The 16,479-nt window shown below is 43.2% G+C and overlaps 1 protein-coding gene across 2 annotated transcripts in view; it reads left to right on the top strand.

Annotated features, from left to right (window-relative positions):
* Positions 1-16,479, top strand: part of MTHFD1L (methylenetetrahydrofolate dehydrogenase (NADP+ dependent) 1 like) — a 232,004-nt gene that overhangs the window by 153,290 nt on the left and 62,235 nt on the right. For both annotated transcript variants that reach the window (XM_044292321.1, XM_044292322.1), the window contains exons 22-24: positions 801-842; positions 5,524-5,624; positions 9,535-9,712. In XM_044292321.1, coding sequence (XP_044148256.1) covers positions 801-842; positions 5,524-5,624; positions 9,535-9,712 — 321 coding nt within the window. The remainder of the gene's footprint in view (positions 1-800; positions 843-5,523; positions 5,625-9,534; positions 9,713-16,479) is intronic.

Here is a 16,479-nt window from a genome sequence, read left to right as displayed (position 1 = left end):
ATTCAAAGGAGTTGTCTAGTAATCGGAATCCATTTTCATGGGTTGTTGAGTAAAAAGTGGTTTTAAAGGGAATCTGTCACCAGATACCTTATTATAAATCCGTTGGCCATCCGAGATACGGGCTTGTCATAACATTCAATTTGTCTTGGTCCTATTTCGATCCATGCCCATTGTGCAGAAATCAGAATTGTAATTTTATGCAAATGATCCTGAGTGTGCTGCCGTTGTATCCTAGGCTCCACTCCTTTTCGTTCCAGAAAGTTTGGCGCATGCGCAGTACATGGCTGGAGACCGCCAGGCAGAAATTCTCTGCCAAGCAGCAATCTCCAGTCAGGTACTGAGGATTCCATAGCCAAAGGTTGCTGATTGCTTCCTTTACTTAGAGAGTGGCTCTTTTTCACTGTTATTGGGACCATTTCTGTAGAAGTGACGACTGACTTAGTCCTGTCATGCTGGTGGTCAGTGTTGAATTAACTTTTTTGCAATGGTAAAGTTATTGCTTGAACTTGGTTACAAAAGACTGGACTGTGGAATTAACTGAGAAGGTGTATAAATGGTGACCACCAGTTTGGTTACACTACTTTCATACCTGCAGGTGCCTAATACAAGACGTCACTTATGGACGATCTTTATTTTGTATGCCATTTTCTGAGGACTTTTTACAACTTGGTTCTGCCATTTTTAAATCTGAGTCCGTCCTGAACACATTTTAGAAGTCTTCTTCATTGTATAGATAAATTAGTATCTGAACCCTATATATCCAACTGTCCATTTACAGAGTGGTGTTTATTTCATTTCAGGTTACCGCTGGGGCGCCTCTCGCAAAGGAGTACATAGAAGAGGTAATGTATATTTTCGTTGTTATATTTCAGCCTTTTTTTACCTGACATGTCTAAAAAGGCAGTTTGAAAAGATTTATTTTTTACAAGTTTATATTATCGGAGTGCTATTTTAATAGCTTAACTGTAAAGTCTATGGAAAAGTAGATTTGTCCTTGTCACATAGATGAGATTCTCAAGGGAAGGTTATTAACCACTTAAAATACATCTGTCAGCAGATTTGTACCTATGAAAATGGCTGACCGGTTACCTGGGCACTTGGCAGCTGAAGGCATCTGTGTTGGTCCCATGTTCATATGTGCCTGCATTGCTGAGAGAAATGTGTTAATATATGCAAATGAGCTCAGCTCTCTCTAAAAGCTCAGTTCTCTCTGCAACTGCCCTCATACGTGATCACTTTTTCACTGCCTGGCCCTGTCAAAGTGCAGAGGGCGCGGCAGTTGCAGAGAGAGAAGAGCCTCTAGGTGTAATGGTAACGCTCATTTGCATGTATTAATAAATACTTTTTCTCAGCAATGTGGGCACATATGAACATGGGACCAACACAAATGCCTTCAGCTGCCAAGCGCACATGCAACGGGTCAGCCAGTGTCACAGGTACAGATCTGCTGCTAGATGGCCTTTATCCACTTCCAGACCGCCCATAGACTATAAACGTCCTGGGGGTCGGTATTTATCTCTGTATGAACATTCTGGAACGACCATTCAGAGATCGCAGCTGCACGCTAATTGTGCAGCAGCTGAGCAGGGGGCCGCTGTCAGTGAGTAGAGAAGGCAGGGACCATTCCTCAATGAGCACTGTGTATACAGATAGGAAGCGCTCATGCCGCCTCCTGTTCTGTAGTCATGTGACCACAGGGTCCAGGAGACTGCAGGAGCTGCCATGTCTTCCTGAGACCTCGATCAGCCCTGCACTGAGGCTGTACAGCCTCTCTGGGGGGTGTATTCCCTCTGTAACTGGGGCTACATTACAAAATGTCTTGTATGACCTTATGGGGGACACAAAGTGTAAAATATAAAAATAAGTGTCTTATAAAAATAGTTTTACATGTAAAAAAAAGTGCCCTTTCTCTCAATTAAGTCATTTAAAAATGGTTGAAAATAGAAACAAATGGACATATTTGGCATCAGTGTCCATAACGTCCGGCTCTGTAAAAATATCTAGTCATCTATACCATCAAGTGAATGGTGTAAAAAAGAAAAAAGGAAATTATGCCAAAGCGGCTTATTTTTTGGTCACATCAGCGTAAAAAAAAAAAAAAAAAAAACTAATATCAAGCGATATAAGGGAGAAAAATGGAAGATGGCACTGAAGTTAACCGAAGTCATTAAACTGGCATGCACTAAGGCCTCGTTCACACTTCAGTGTTTGGTCAGTGATTTCCATCAGTGATTTGTGAGCCAAAACCAGAAGTGGAGCCTCCACAGACATGAGGTAGAAGGGAAAGATCTGCTCCTGCTCTGTGTTTAGAGCCGCACCTGGTTTTGACTCACAAATCACTGATGAAAATCACTGACCAAACACTGATGTGTGAATGAGGCATAAAACAGTTAAAATAGATCTGTTTCAAAAGGGCCAAATTATCCCAGCTGTGAAGTGGTTAATACATTTCCTTGTATAGAACCAGCAGCTTACTGTCTCCAGTCCAGAGAAGTGATTGGTGATGGGGTTATAATGAGCAGTGCGTTTATAGTGTTGGCGTGCCAAAGACATTTTTTGGACTACTCATAAAATATTTATTGGTACATTCTGCATATTTCCACATTTTATATGCCCTACAAGGTTTCTTAAAGGAAAAACCCTTGACAAATGCCAATATTGAACCTTAATCTTGTATGTCACCCATGACTTTTCATTGGAGAATGGACAACTCTTTTGTGGCTAGTAAGTGCTGCAGTGTGTATACCATTGCAGATAATGCAAACTACTGCTGAAATCTTAAATAAAGCAATAAGATTTACCGCCAAACCCTCCTCGTGTACGCCATACTTATCAAAACTGCTCATGTGACATGATCAATTTTGGGAGACTTGCTAGCCATTTTAGGCCCTTTTTAATTCTGTGCAGCATATCATTGTTGGAATACGTTTACACTGGCGGTAACGGCAAGCCCCCCCCCCCCCCCCCATGTTCCAGGGATGGGCCCTCTGCTTGCAGAAATGTATCTCCAAGCCGCCTGTTGTATGCAGCTTCTTGCATTGGTGTCGCTTCTGCAGAAGGAGACTGATGATGGGGGGGGGGGGGGGCGCGGGGGCGCGCGCACAGAAGGCAACCATTTTGACAACGACTGTGTGCTTTGGGCAGGATGAGTGGTTGCCAGGCAACAGAGGCAGAAGTTGACACTGATGGGCCCCAGTGTAAAATATGTAATGGGTTGGTTTCACACAAGTGAGTGTCACGCTCCAGACTCGCAGTGCAGCACCTGTCCTGACCTCCCAGCACTGCCAGGGTCTCGTAGCATTATATTGATTTTATGATGTTATGTAAGCCTTACAGTTCTGGAATGTATTGGACAACACTTACAGCATTATGTCAGTGTTATCCAAAACATTCCAGACCTCTAAGGGTTACATAGCATTATATTGAGTTATGATGCTATGTGACCCATACAGTGCTGGGAGGTCAGGACAGGTGCTGCGCTGAGAGTCCGAAGCGTGACACTCGCGTGTCTGAAACCAGCCATGACCAAATACATGGGCAGGCAGCACAGTTCTGTATCCAAGTTTTGTCCTTGTGCCCTTAGCAAGTATATTGAAAGAGGATGTCCAGATAGAATCGGTCGTATATCACAGTAGTAATGTTCGGTACATGATGACATCAATTGTTGTGCCTTACAGTCCACTGGGGGAGATTTATCAAAACTGGTACAAAGGGAAAACTCGCTTAGTTGGCCATAGCAACCAGTCTGATTCACCCTTTCATTTTCCAAAGGAGCTCTGAAAAATAAAAGGTGGAATCTGATTGGTTGTTATGGGTAACTAAGCCAGTTTTGATGAATCTCGCTCATTGAGTTGTTTTGTGCTTAATTGTGCCTATGAGACCTCACCAGTAGGGGGGAGATTCATCAAAACTAGTGTAAAGTAGAACTGGCTTAGTTGCCCATAGCAACCAATCAGATTCAACCTTTCATTTTGGACAGCTTCTTTTGGAAAATGAAAGCAGGACTCTTATTGGTTGTTATGGGCAACTAAGCCAGTTGTACTTTACACCAGTGTTGATAAATCTCCCCCATGTTTTTCTAAATGTATGTCTGTAATAATGTGTGTGTGTGTGTATATGTGTGTGTGTATATGTATATGTGTGTGTATGTATGTGTGTGTGTGTGTGTGTGTGTATATATATATATATATATATATATATATATATATATATATATATATATATGTATGTGTGTGTATATATATATATATATATATATATACATATATATATATACACATACACATATATACACATACACACACATATATACACATACACACACATATATACACATACACACACATATATACACATATATACACATACACACACACACACTCACCTAAATAATGCGATTATCTAGTCAACCAATCACATGGCAGTTGCTTCAATGCATGTAGGGTTGTGGTCCTGGTCAAGACAATCTCCTGAACTCCAAACTGAATGGCAAAGAAAGGTGGGCTACAACAGCAGAAGACCCCACCGGGTACCACTCATCTCCACTACAAATAGGAAAAAGAGGCTACAATTTGCACAAGCTCACCAAAATTGGACTGTTGAAGACTGGAAAAATGTTGCCTGGTCTGATGAGTCTCGATTTCTGTTGAGACATTAAAATGGTAGAGTCCGAATTTGGCGTAAACAGAATGAGAACATGTATCCATCATGCCTTGTTACCACTGTGCAGACTGGTGGTGGTGTAATGGTGTGGGGGATGTTTTCTGGGCACACTTTAGGCCCCTTAGTGCCAATTGGCCATCGTTTAAATGCCACGGGCTACCTGAGCATTGTTTCTGACCATGTCCATCCCTTCATGACCACCATGTACCCATCCTCTGATGGCTACTTCCAGCAGGATAACGCACCATGTCGCAAAGCTCGAATCATTTCAAATTGGTTTCTTGAACATGAAAATGAGTTCACTGTACTAAAATGGCCCCCACAGTCACCAGATCTCAACCCAATAGAGCACCTTTGGGAAGTGGTGGAACGGGAGCTTCGTGCCCTGGATGTGCATCCCTCAAATCTCAATCAACTGCAAGATGCTATCCTATCAATATGGGCCAACATTTCTAAAGAATGCTATCAGCACCTTATTGAATCAATGCCACGTAGAATTAAGGCAGTTCTGAAGGCAAAAGGGGGTCCAACACCGTATTAGTATGGTGTTCCAAATAATTCTTTAGGTGAGTGTGTGTAATACTATTGCTAGGTTTAACTCTGGATGTGCCAGTGTCTTGTTTTACTGTTAATCCTCTGTAGATGGCGCTATGACTGCCTGTTTTGTATAGTGTTTTCACACGCAGCCCGCCCTGGCTTTATGATGACAATATTTGGTAACAGATTGATGGCAGCTCTCACGCAGTCCCAGCCATATGCTCACGTATTAACAGCAGATCGCACCAGTTATTAATAATTCACATGCTGCACGGACACATGATCTGCACACATCTTACATAAGAACACCTTTCTTGTCTGTAGAATCTCCAGCTTGTTCAGGACGGGTGCTGCAATTTACAGAAGCAAATCCAGATTGCTCAACAGTTTGGTGTTCCAGTTGTGGTCGCTTTAAATATTTTCAAGTAAGTTCTCCAATTCGATTACTCGTATGCACATTTGATGTGAGAAATTCCACCCAGGCTAAATCCAGCTCATCTGTGCATAGGGGCTCAAACATTGGGTCCGCAATATACAGGCCCTGGACGTTTTTGCAAACTGGAAATGCGGTGCGGAACGGAGGCAAGGAACCCCATGAAAGCACTATGTAGTGCTTCCGTGGGGATTCTCTCCTTGCCTCTGCACCTCAAAAAAATAGAATGACCCCCCCCACCAGTCCGTTCTGTCTGTGTTTTCACTTCGTTCATTCCTACACATAGAGCTAAAGATGTTATCAGCTGTGTGTAGGATTGTAATTCATGACGGGCAGAAGAGTGAGGAGTCCTAAGACACTTCTCAAAAGTAACCTGTCCTGCTGTGAGATTAGGACATGTTTTTTATGTGCGAATAGAGCAGTGACCATTTTATTTCCCCTGATGTAAATAGTAAATACTATTTGGATATGTTTATATTTAAGTAATATTTCATTGTCAGTCATTTTATTAATTCCCCTTAAAGGGAACCTGTCACCTGGATTTTGGGTATAGAGCTGAGGACATGGGTTGCTATATGGCCACTAGCACATCCGCAATATCCAGTCCCCATAGCTCTGTGTGCTTTAATTGTGTGAAAAAAACGATTTGATACATATGCAAATTAACCTGAGATGAGTCCTGTAGGTGAGATGAGTCAGGGACAGGACTCATCTCAGGTTAATTTGCATATGTATCAAATCGTTTTTTTCACACAATTAAAGCACACAGAGCTATGGGGACTGGGTATTGCGGATGTGCTAGCGGCCATCTAGCAACCCATGTCCTCAGCTCTATACCCAAAATCCTGGTGACAGGTTCCCTTTAAAGGATATGGACACCTTTTTGTTAAAATAAATAAATAAATACTAATTTATTATGTGGAGAAAATCATTACTCCAGTTGGTTGTATTTATTTTTCTTTTATAGTTTTGATTCTTCTGCCTGCTGTGCTTCCTATGCACAGCAGGCGGCTCTCAGTGGATTTACAGAGAATCAGTCATCTGGCGGATTCTCTAACTCCTCCCAACTCCACACGGGAGCTCTCTCTCCCTCTCTCCCACAGAATGGCCGAGGGTGCAGAGTGTCAGTGACACTCTGCTTGAAACAGAAGATATAACCCCTTCCATGCTGTGGCCCTCAGGGACCACTGTATGGAAGGGGCTAACCATCGGGCCGCTGCTCTACTGTGGCAGCAGTCTGATAGTTCAAGGGTTAACCCCCCCCCCATCATCCCCTTCTCCCTCCACCCACCCTCCCTCCACAAACACTGCACTTTGTGGATGGGGGATTGCGTGGTGCTGCTGCTGGCCCTCATCCAGAGGAATCATACCCTTTCTGCACAATTGAAGTGCTAACCCCCACCCCCAGTTCAGGGTGGCCAGCGCGGCCAAAAAAGCAATTTTTTATTTTTTTTCACCTTACATCACAAAAAGTGTAATGCCAAGCGATAAAAAATTTAGATGTGCCCCAAAATGGTACCAATCATACAGTCATCTCATCTCGCAAAAAATGAGCCCAAAAAATAAAAAATTGGCTTTCAGAAAATGGAAACGCAAAAAAAAGATTTTTATTGTGTAAATCCGACCTGCTCTATAAAAAGGTCACATTATCTATTCTGTCAGGTGAACATTGTGAAAAACTAAATAAAAACTGTGCCATAACAGCCATTTTTTTTGTTACCTTGTCTCACAACAAGAGTAAGGCCTCATGCACACGGCCATTGTGCGGCTGTTCCGTGCATTGGGGACCGCAATGCGTGGGCAACATCCGTGATCCGTCCGCACCGTTACAAAATAGAATAAGTTCTATTTTTGCTTCGTGGATGCACAGACAGAAACCTCCTTTCTGCACCGTAGCTCCGTATTGCGGACCCATTCCATGATGCGGGGAGCACACGGCCAGTGCACGCATATTGTGGACCCGCGGTTTGCGGGCCGCAATATGAGCCACGGCTGGCGATGGCCATGTGCATGAGGAAGAACCCTAAAAAAAAAAAACGATAGAGATGAGATGAGTTTTTCGTTTGTAAACTAGTGAAAGGTCCTCTTGAATTACTGTATAGTGCTGCTTTGTTGTTGATGGGAGTAACTTTCTTAGCTGCCTGAAACATGTCAGAACATGACATCACTCCTTGTGTCAGTGATAAAAGTGCGACACATAAGAGACTAATGAGCGCTCCAGTGATGTGATGAGGATGGAATTACTACATCACAGGGCGTGCCCTTCATTGGGCTCTCAATACTGTATTTATTGCAGTACCCCTATCAGTTTACATTATCATGCCACAGAATAAAAGATGCAAACAGCTTTGCAAGGTTTCAAATTCTTTAGTATGATTCTCCATACATTCTGTTTATATTCTCTACCTGTGGTCCTAAACCCTGTAACCTGATATAAGCTGCACATTAACCCTTTCCAGACACTGCTTAATTTTCTTTCTTCATTTTCGTTTTTCCTTCCCAGCCTTCCAAAACCCATATTATTATTTTTTTTGCTTTCTGTTCACATAGTTACATAAGGGCTTCTTGTTTGTGTTGTATTATTCAATGGCACTGTTTATTTTACCATAACTTGTCAGCAGGAAAAAAAATCTTTGTAGGGTGGAATTTGGAAAAAATTGCAATTTCGCAAAGGTTTTTTTGGTTTTGTTTGTACGACATTCGCTGTGTGTTACAAAATGACATGACAACCTTATTCTGAGGGTCAGTACTATTACAGCGATACCATATTTATATAGTTTGTCTTATGTCTTACAACTTTTTTGCCATAACACACTGTCTACAAAGCTGTGTTACGGCCCCCCCCCCCCCCCCCCCCCCCAAAATGATAAATGGTAGATTCTTATTTTATAAATTTTTTTATTTATTTTTACGGCATACACCGTGCAGGAAAAATACTTTACTAGTTTGGAAATGTATTCATTTTCTTAACACAGTAGTCTTTAGTTCCCTTAGGGCGCTTGAACATGGGAGCTTCTAATCCCAAACACTAAAGAATACAATGACAGCCTGCCTAAGAATCTGTGCCTGAGGCAAGACTTTTCAGGGGTTTAACCTTGACAGGCCTAGGAACCTTCTCAAGGCCCCAGGCTGTCATGGCAACCGGACCCCCGCAATTTCAGTGTGGGCTCCAATTGGAGCACAGAGAGCCTCCTCCCTCTGTCTAACCCTCAGATACCACAGTAGCTATTGACCATGGCATCTGAGGGGTTAAATAGCGCTAATTCCGGTCATAGTCATTGCAGTGGGGGCATGCTTTTATACAGCTGGCACCTGCCGTGTATGGAGTGGAATCGGCACATGAGCCCACCCAATAGGTCATGGTGCAGTGTTAAGTCTATGTATGGGTGCATGTAAGAGTTAGAGGGCCTCCCAGGGGATTTCTGCCGCCCAATGCCAGAGCAGGATCTGATAGTGGGAGATAAGATGATCTTTGTGATTATATAGGTTTATATGATTTGGACCAGGATTTCTGAGTAGCCAGCAGAAATGGACCTGTCAATCAAAGTGGAGTAGTTGTAGAGGAAACAGAACCTCTAGGTGTAACAGCAACGTCCCCATTGCTCCTAGAGGCTCATTTGCATATATATTAAAACTTTTTTTTCAGCGATGTGGGCACATGTGAACATAGGACCAACACATGTGCGCTTGGCAGCTGAAGTCATATGTAACAGGTCAGCCAGTTTCATAGGTACAGATCTGCTGACAGGGTCGGGGAGCACCCAAATATAGAAACTTGACTGAATCGCGCTGTGACCAGATGGGTAATAAATCAGTTGCAAAGCATGCAGTCAGTTTATGCAGAACTATTCGGGTTTGTGCATTTATTATAACTAGCTTTTATTTTTCTCTGTAACATACAGAACTGATACTAAAGCAGAAGTTGACCTAGTCTGTAAAATTGCTAAGGATTCTGGAGCTTTTGATGCCGTTCCATGTAATCACTGGTCATTTGGTGGCAAAGGAGCTCTGGAACTAGCTGATGCTGTGAAACAAGCTGCAAACCAAGATACTGCCTTCAGATTTCTCTATGACTTGGAGGTAAGAGAATTTACACAATCTAAAAGATCAGTCTGTCAAGAAGCTTCTGGATTATGAAAACAAAACAGATGTTTCAGAAATCTTACCGAAACGTTGTGTGATGCAACCATCATTAAGCCTTATTCTCCTAGGGGCTTGTATGGTTCTTGACCAGATTTTAGATGTCCTACATTTGTCCTTTCTGCTTCTCCCGTTGCAGCTGAACTTTCCAGCAATTTAGGTCTATGGCTGATTTCTTTCCCTCTTACTTTGGAGTTTTGTTATTGTATGATGAGTAAGGGTCCTTTTACATGACCCAGTGCTGGACAATAACGAGCACCCATCGATTGATTAGAACTGGTCGATCAGCACTTGTTTAATCCCTTCCTGACCGCCGTACGGCTATATAATTTGGCAGTCGGGACTTTAAAGATGGAGCCCCCTCCTAAGCAAAGCGTGATTAAGCAGTAGGCACCCCGCAGCTATGACACCCGAACATTCAACACTTCAGGTGTAGTAGTCAAACCTGACCATAGGCATCTGAATGCTGAAAACCCGGAAGTGCGCGCTGGGATAAAAGGGAGCCGGAATGTGTTAGCCGCAGCCCCTGTCCTCCTGTAAGGAGGAGGCTGCTGCTTAGTAATTTCTATGGAGCCCCTGCCCGTGGCAGGGCTCCATAGAAATGCAGTAAAATACTCAGACTCCAATCCTAATGCAAAAAAAATAATCTTCACATATCTCCGCATACATGAATACATAAAAAAAAAATTCTGTATAAAAACGCAATAAAAATATACATATGTGGTGTTGCCAGATTCGTACTGGCCTGGAGAATGAAAGTAACTGGTCAGTTTTATAATTTTTAGGAAATGCTGTAAAAACAGAACCCCAAAAAACTGTTCTAGATTTTATTTATTTTTCCATGGGTAAGCTAGGTGGAGACTTCGGCCTAGCAGTGAGACTGGTGACATCAACAGTAATGGGCTTTCCTTAGCGCTGCCCTTGACTATTTTTACATGGGGCACATTGGGGTCCGCTATGGGGGACATTACTCCTGGGGCCACTATGGGTGACTGTATACTTCAGGGGTTGGGATAAAAAAAAAACTCCAAATTCGGCCACTTTTAACGGCCATCAAATATGGATGCAAAACGGCCGAAAATTGATACACAAATGGTTAAAAATGGCCATGAAAAACTGACAGCGTGTTAGTTTTTAACGGCTGTTTATGTAGCCTAAATCTTCCGGCCCTAATTGCAGTGTATTATGCCAGTTATAGTCAGTCAGACAGGCCGCTGTACATAGAAGACCTGCAGGCCATTGTTAAAGGGGTTGTCTAGGATTAGAATAACATGGCTCCTTTCTTCCAAAAACAGCCTTGCATCTGTCCACAAGTTGTGTGCAGTACTGCAGTTCTGCCCGAGTGACCTCAGTGGAGCTGAGATGCAATACCAGACACAATCCCTTCATAGAGGTGGTGCTGTTTTTGAAAGAAAGTAGCCATGCCGTCTAACCTTAGGCAAGAACCTTTCTGCCATAATAACTTCTTTGCATACCATGGCTGTCATTTGTCATTGGCACATTGTAAATGAATGGAGCAGGTGGGCACACCTCATCGGCATCTGCTTGTCCTCTCTTCTGAAGTTGTGAGACAGAAGTACAATGAATAGATTCATTATTTTTTTTCTTTTTATTAGTTTTAGACGGTCACCAATTCTTTACACCACCCAAGGGGACCAAGACAGATTGACCAGTAGCTAGAAACCATATATATTATTGGTGTAGGTCCGGGATGGGGAACCATTTGGACATTTTGCAACATTGTACCCGGGTCATACAAAATTCTCAACTTTAAAATGTGACTGCTATAGTTAGTCATATAATTGAGTTAGGGGTAAGTTACGGAAATTGCTCTTCAATAAAAAAAAAATCCAGAGCACTGTATTCTTGCAGCACAAAATGGTGCCTGCACTAAATATTATATATAGTACAGGCACCATTTTGGCCAAATATAGAAGTCTAATTTTTAAGTTTAGAATGTTATATATTTGGATCTTCAGCTCAAAACCCCATCGGACCCTCCCCACCCTCCATCGGACCCCCAATCAGTCCTTAGATCAGACTTAAAAAAATAAAAAATGTGCCGCCACCAGATTTACTTACCCTCCCTGGTCGTCTTCCTGCCGTGTTGTACTGTGACTTGATGGAGCACAGCGACAGGTCATAATACGTGCCTACGTGCACTACATCCTGACACTGTACGTGTCAGGACACAGTTTGGGGCCGGAACAGGACCAGGGAAGGTGAGTACAGCCAGGGCATCACTGTTCTAGCCTTCCTGTGCCTCCTGCATGCTGATGACCACTTCCATAATGGAAGCGATTATTAGCATTTGCACGATATGCTCTGGCAGGGGGGTAGGGGGCCACATGAAATAATCCCGGGGGCCGGAGGTTCACCACCCATTGGTGTAGGGAATCATCATAATTAGGGTTTTAGAAGTATTTTAGGCAGTATAGTATGTTGAATGAGTATTGTGAAGAATTTAGAAGGCTCTTTAATGGTGGATTCCTAACATTAGCGGCTGATGGGCTCCATGTTTTGTCTGCAGGATCTGTGCACTCTGTTTGAGCTGTCTAAACTCCTGTTCAGGTGCTGTAAATATTATTTCTGTCATTGAGGAGCAGAATTAGCAAAACTACATCTGCTGAATTGTCCGCTTGGCGATTGTTTAACATTAGGCTGGTCAGAAGGCTATTCCTCTTGGTGAAAATAAGCTTTGTCCGTTTCTGACCTTAAATGGTTTAAACAATTTTACTTCACTTTATGTGAAGAATGGCAAACTCCTTTTTATGGTATTACTCTGGAATCATAGGAACTTGTTAGGAAACAGATAATAATCCTATATTGTGCAGACCTCTTCTTGTTTACACTTTTCTTCCTAAATCTGTTGCTATGCATTTTTCTTGGACAGTGAGCATTTTCCCCTTACCACCAAAGAGGTTTTGTGGATTAATGATTTTAGAGACTTTTAGTTTTTCTTCTCAGTACATGGCTATAACTTTGTTATTCTGTAAGCGAAGACTGTGTGTGTGTGTGTGTGTGTGTGTGTGTGTGTGGCACAATTTCAATCTTATACGTTAAGAGCTCTAAAATATTAACATTCAAAAATATTATAACACACTTAGGGCTCTTTCACATCTGCGTTATAGTCTTCCGGCATACAGTTCCGTCGTCGGGGCTCTATGCCGGAAGAATACTGATCAGGATTTTCCTAATGCATTCTGCACAGTCCGTCCTTCAGGATGCATCAGGATGTCTTCCATTCCGGAACGGAACGTTTTTTTGGCCGCAGCAAATAGCGCAGCATGCTGCACTTTTTGCTCCGGCCAAAAATCCGGAACACTTGCCGCAAGGCCGGATCCGGAATGAATGCCCATTGAAAGGCATTGATCCGGATCCGGCCTTCAGCTAAACGTCGTTTCGGCGCATTGCCGGATGCGACGTTTAGCTTTTTCTCAATGGTTACCATGGCTGAAGTGTAAAGTCCTGGCAGCCATGGTAAAGTGTAGCGGGGAGCAGCATACTTACCATCCGTGCGGCTCCCGGGGCGCTCCAGAGTGACGTCAGGGCGCCCCAAGCGCATGGATCACGTGATCGCATGGACACGTCATCCATGCGCATGGGGCGCTCTGACGTCATTCTGGAGCGCCCCGGGAGCCGCACTGATGTTAAGTATGCTGCTCCCCCGCTCCCCACTACTACTATGGCAACCAGGACTTTAATAGCGTCCTGGGTGCCATAGTAACACTGAAAGCATTTTGAAGACGGATCCGTCTTCAAATGCTTTCAGTACACTTGCGTTTTTCCGGATCCGGCGTGTAATTCCGGCAAGTGGAGTACACGCCGGATCCGGACAACGCAAGTGTGAAAGAGGCCTAAGGCCCCTTTCACATGGGCGGGTTTTCCGCGCGGGTGCAATGCGTGAGGTGAACGCATTGCACCCGCACTGAATCCGGACCTATTCATTTCTATGGGGCTGTGCACATGAGCGTTGATTTTCACGCATCACTTGTGGGGTGCGTGAAAATCGCAGCAAGTTCTATTTTGTGCATTTTTTCACGTTGAATAGAAGTGAATGGGGCTGCGTGAAAATCGCAAGCATCCGCAAGCAAGTGCGGATGCGGTGCGATTTTTCACGCACGGTTGCTAGACTATCGGGAATGGGACCCGATCTTTATTTTCCCTTATAACATGGTTATAAGGGAAAATAGCATTCTGAATACAGAATGCATAGTACAATAGGGCTTGAGGGGCTAAAAAAAAAAAAAAGTAACTTGCCTTAATCCACTTATTCGAACAGCCGGCATCTCTTCTGTTTTGTTCTGTGAGGAATAGGACCTTTGACGTCACTACGTTCCTCACATGGTCCGTCACATGATCCATCACCATGGTAAAAGATCATGTGACGGACCATATGATGAGCGTAGTGACGTAATCAAAGTTCCTATTCCTCACAGAACAAGACAGAAGAGATGCCGGCTGTGCGAACAAGTGGATTAAGGAGAGTTAAATTATTTTATATTTTTTTAACCCCTCAAGCGCTATTGTACTATGCATTCTGTATTCAGAATGCCATTTTCCCTTATAACCATATTATAAGGGAAAATAATACAATCTACACAACCTTGAACCCAAACCCGAACTTCAGTGAAGAAGTTCGGGTCTGGGTACCACATTCAGTTTTTTTATCACTCGTGTGCAAAACGCATTGCATCCAGACCTTATCCGGACACGCTCGTGTGAAAGAGGCCTAAAGGGAAATTTTCAAGTGATTTTCACCAGTATTTTGGCATACAAGTTGCAAATAATGCACACACCATATTTTCTCTAGAATTTGCAATTTATATCTCCACTTTGAAAAGTAAGTAGGGTTAACCTGGAGGAGCATGACCAGCTTCTTTCTGACAGCTTTATTATTCCTAAAGAGAGAAAATGGCACAAATCAACTCAAAGCAGGTGTAGACTTTATTTTCAGTCTTGGGCTACTTTCACAGTAGCGTTTGTTTCCAGGTATTTCTATCAGTCATAGGAGCTCAATACTGGAAAAAAGCCTCAGTTTTGTCCCCATTCATTGTCGATGGGGACATAACTGAACAGAACAGAATGCTCCAAAATGCATTCCGTTTCCATACCGGAGAGCAAACCACAACATGTTGTAGTTTGCTTTCTGTCCTGGGATGCGGAGCAAGACTGATCCGGCATGACCCGCGATGCAAGTCAATGGGGACGGATCCGTTTTCTCTGCCACAGTAGAAAACTGATCCGTCTTCCATTGACTTTCAATGGAGTTAATGACTGATCCGTCTTGGCTAAAGATGAGGCTACTTTTGACACTGGCGTTTTGGTTTCCGCATGTGAGATCTGTTCAGGGCTCTTACAAGCGGTCCAAAATGAATCAGTTCAGCCCTAATGCATTCTGAATGGATAAGGATCTGCTCAGAATGCATCAGTTTGCTTTCTTTCAGTCTCCATTCCGCTCTGGAGGCGGACACCAAAACGCTGCCTGCTGTCCACGAAGTGGAGACAAACGTTTTCTCTGACAGTCTGGCACAATAGAACTGATCATCCCCCATTGATTTCAGTGGAGTTCAAGACTGATCAGTCTTGGCTATAGAAGACGTAATACAACCGGATCTGTTCAAGGCGGATGCATGCGGTTTTATTATTGTAACGAAACAGTTTTTGCAGATCCATGACGGATCCGCAAAATACGCTAGTGTGAAAGTAGTCTAATACAACCGGATTTGTTCATAAGGGATGCAGATGCTTCAGTTACTAATAATACAACCATTTATGCTAAACCCCGCAGGATCCAGCAAAAAAAGCTAGTGTGAAAGTAGCCTTAGAGATGCTGTCAGCATGATAAACCCTATTAAACCAGGCTTACTGTCTGGTAGGGCTCATCATGCTGATTAAAATGCTACCTTTCTTTTGTCTGTATGCTAAACAGATGCAGCGATGACTTCATTTTATTTATATGCAAATTGGAGCACCAGGGGGCGGGGCTGAATTCTGGGAGAACTGCTTTGTAATACCCTGTGCTCTTCACACAACCCCCCCCCCCCTTGATTGACAGGGCTAGACATCAGCGTGTTGAAGGCACAGCTGTGTCCTAGCATTTGCATATCATATATACTACTTACAGTAGCCTTACCACATTGAGATGAGCTTAGAAAGCTAATATACATATTGCTGCTTTATTCACACACATATTACTGGTTTCATTTTAATTATATTGTGCATTTGCTTTCTTAGTATAGAAAAAAACTTTTCTCTGTGTTGAAATGGTATAGCTTAGTGATAAGTGGTCAACCTTGCATGTATAGATCCCAAGTTTCAATCTTGGAATACATTTTCATTTTTTTTTATTCCACATTTAAAGGGGTTTTCACCCAGGCAGCCCCCTTATTCCAAGCTCTGATGCTGTCCTTTGCCCTGTGCTGATTTGTGATGTATGAGGAAAGTTAAGCAGAGGCTTCTGCCTAGCAGTGAGCCCAGTGACCTCACCGGCACTAATGGCTGGGCTTTAGCCCTGGCCTGTAAAACAGCTAGGGCGGCAGTAAAGCTCAAACATCAGTGCTAGTGACGTCACTGGCAACACTGATAGGTGGAAGCCTCCGCCTAGCAGTGGAAAAATATAAACAAAAAAGTCATTGCCCTGTGAGAGCATCAAATGCTCTGATGCTCATGTCAGAGATGGCGGAGGGTTGAAAATGGATTTCGCT

This window comes from Bufo gargarizans, chromosome 4, assembly GCF_014858855.1.
Source record: "Bufo gargarizans isolate SCDJY-AF-19 chromosome 4, ASM1485885v1, whole genome shotgun sequence".
NCBI lineage: Eukaryota > Metazoa > Chordata > Amphibia > Anura > Bufonidae > Bufo > Bufo gargarizans.
The sequence above is the reverse complement of the archived record's forward strand: the minus strand, read 5'-3'. Positions and strand labels throughout refer to the sequence as shown.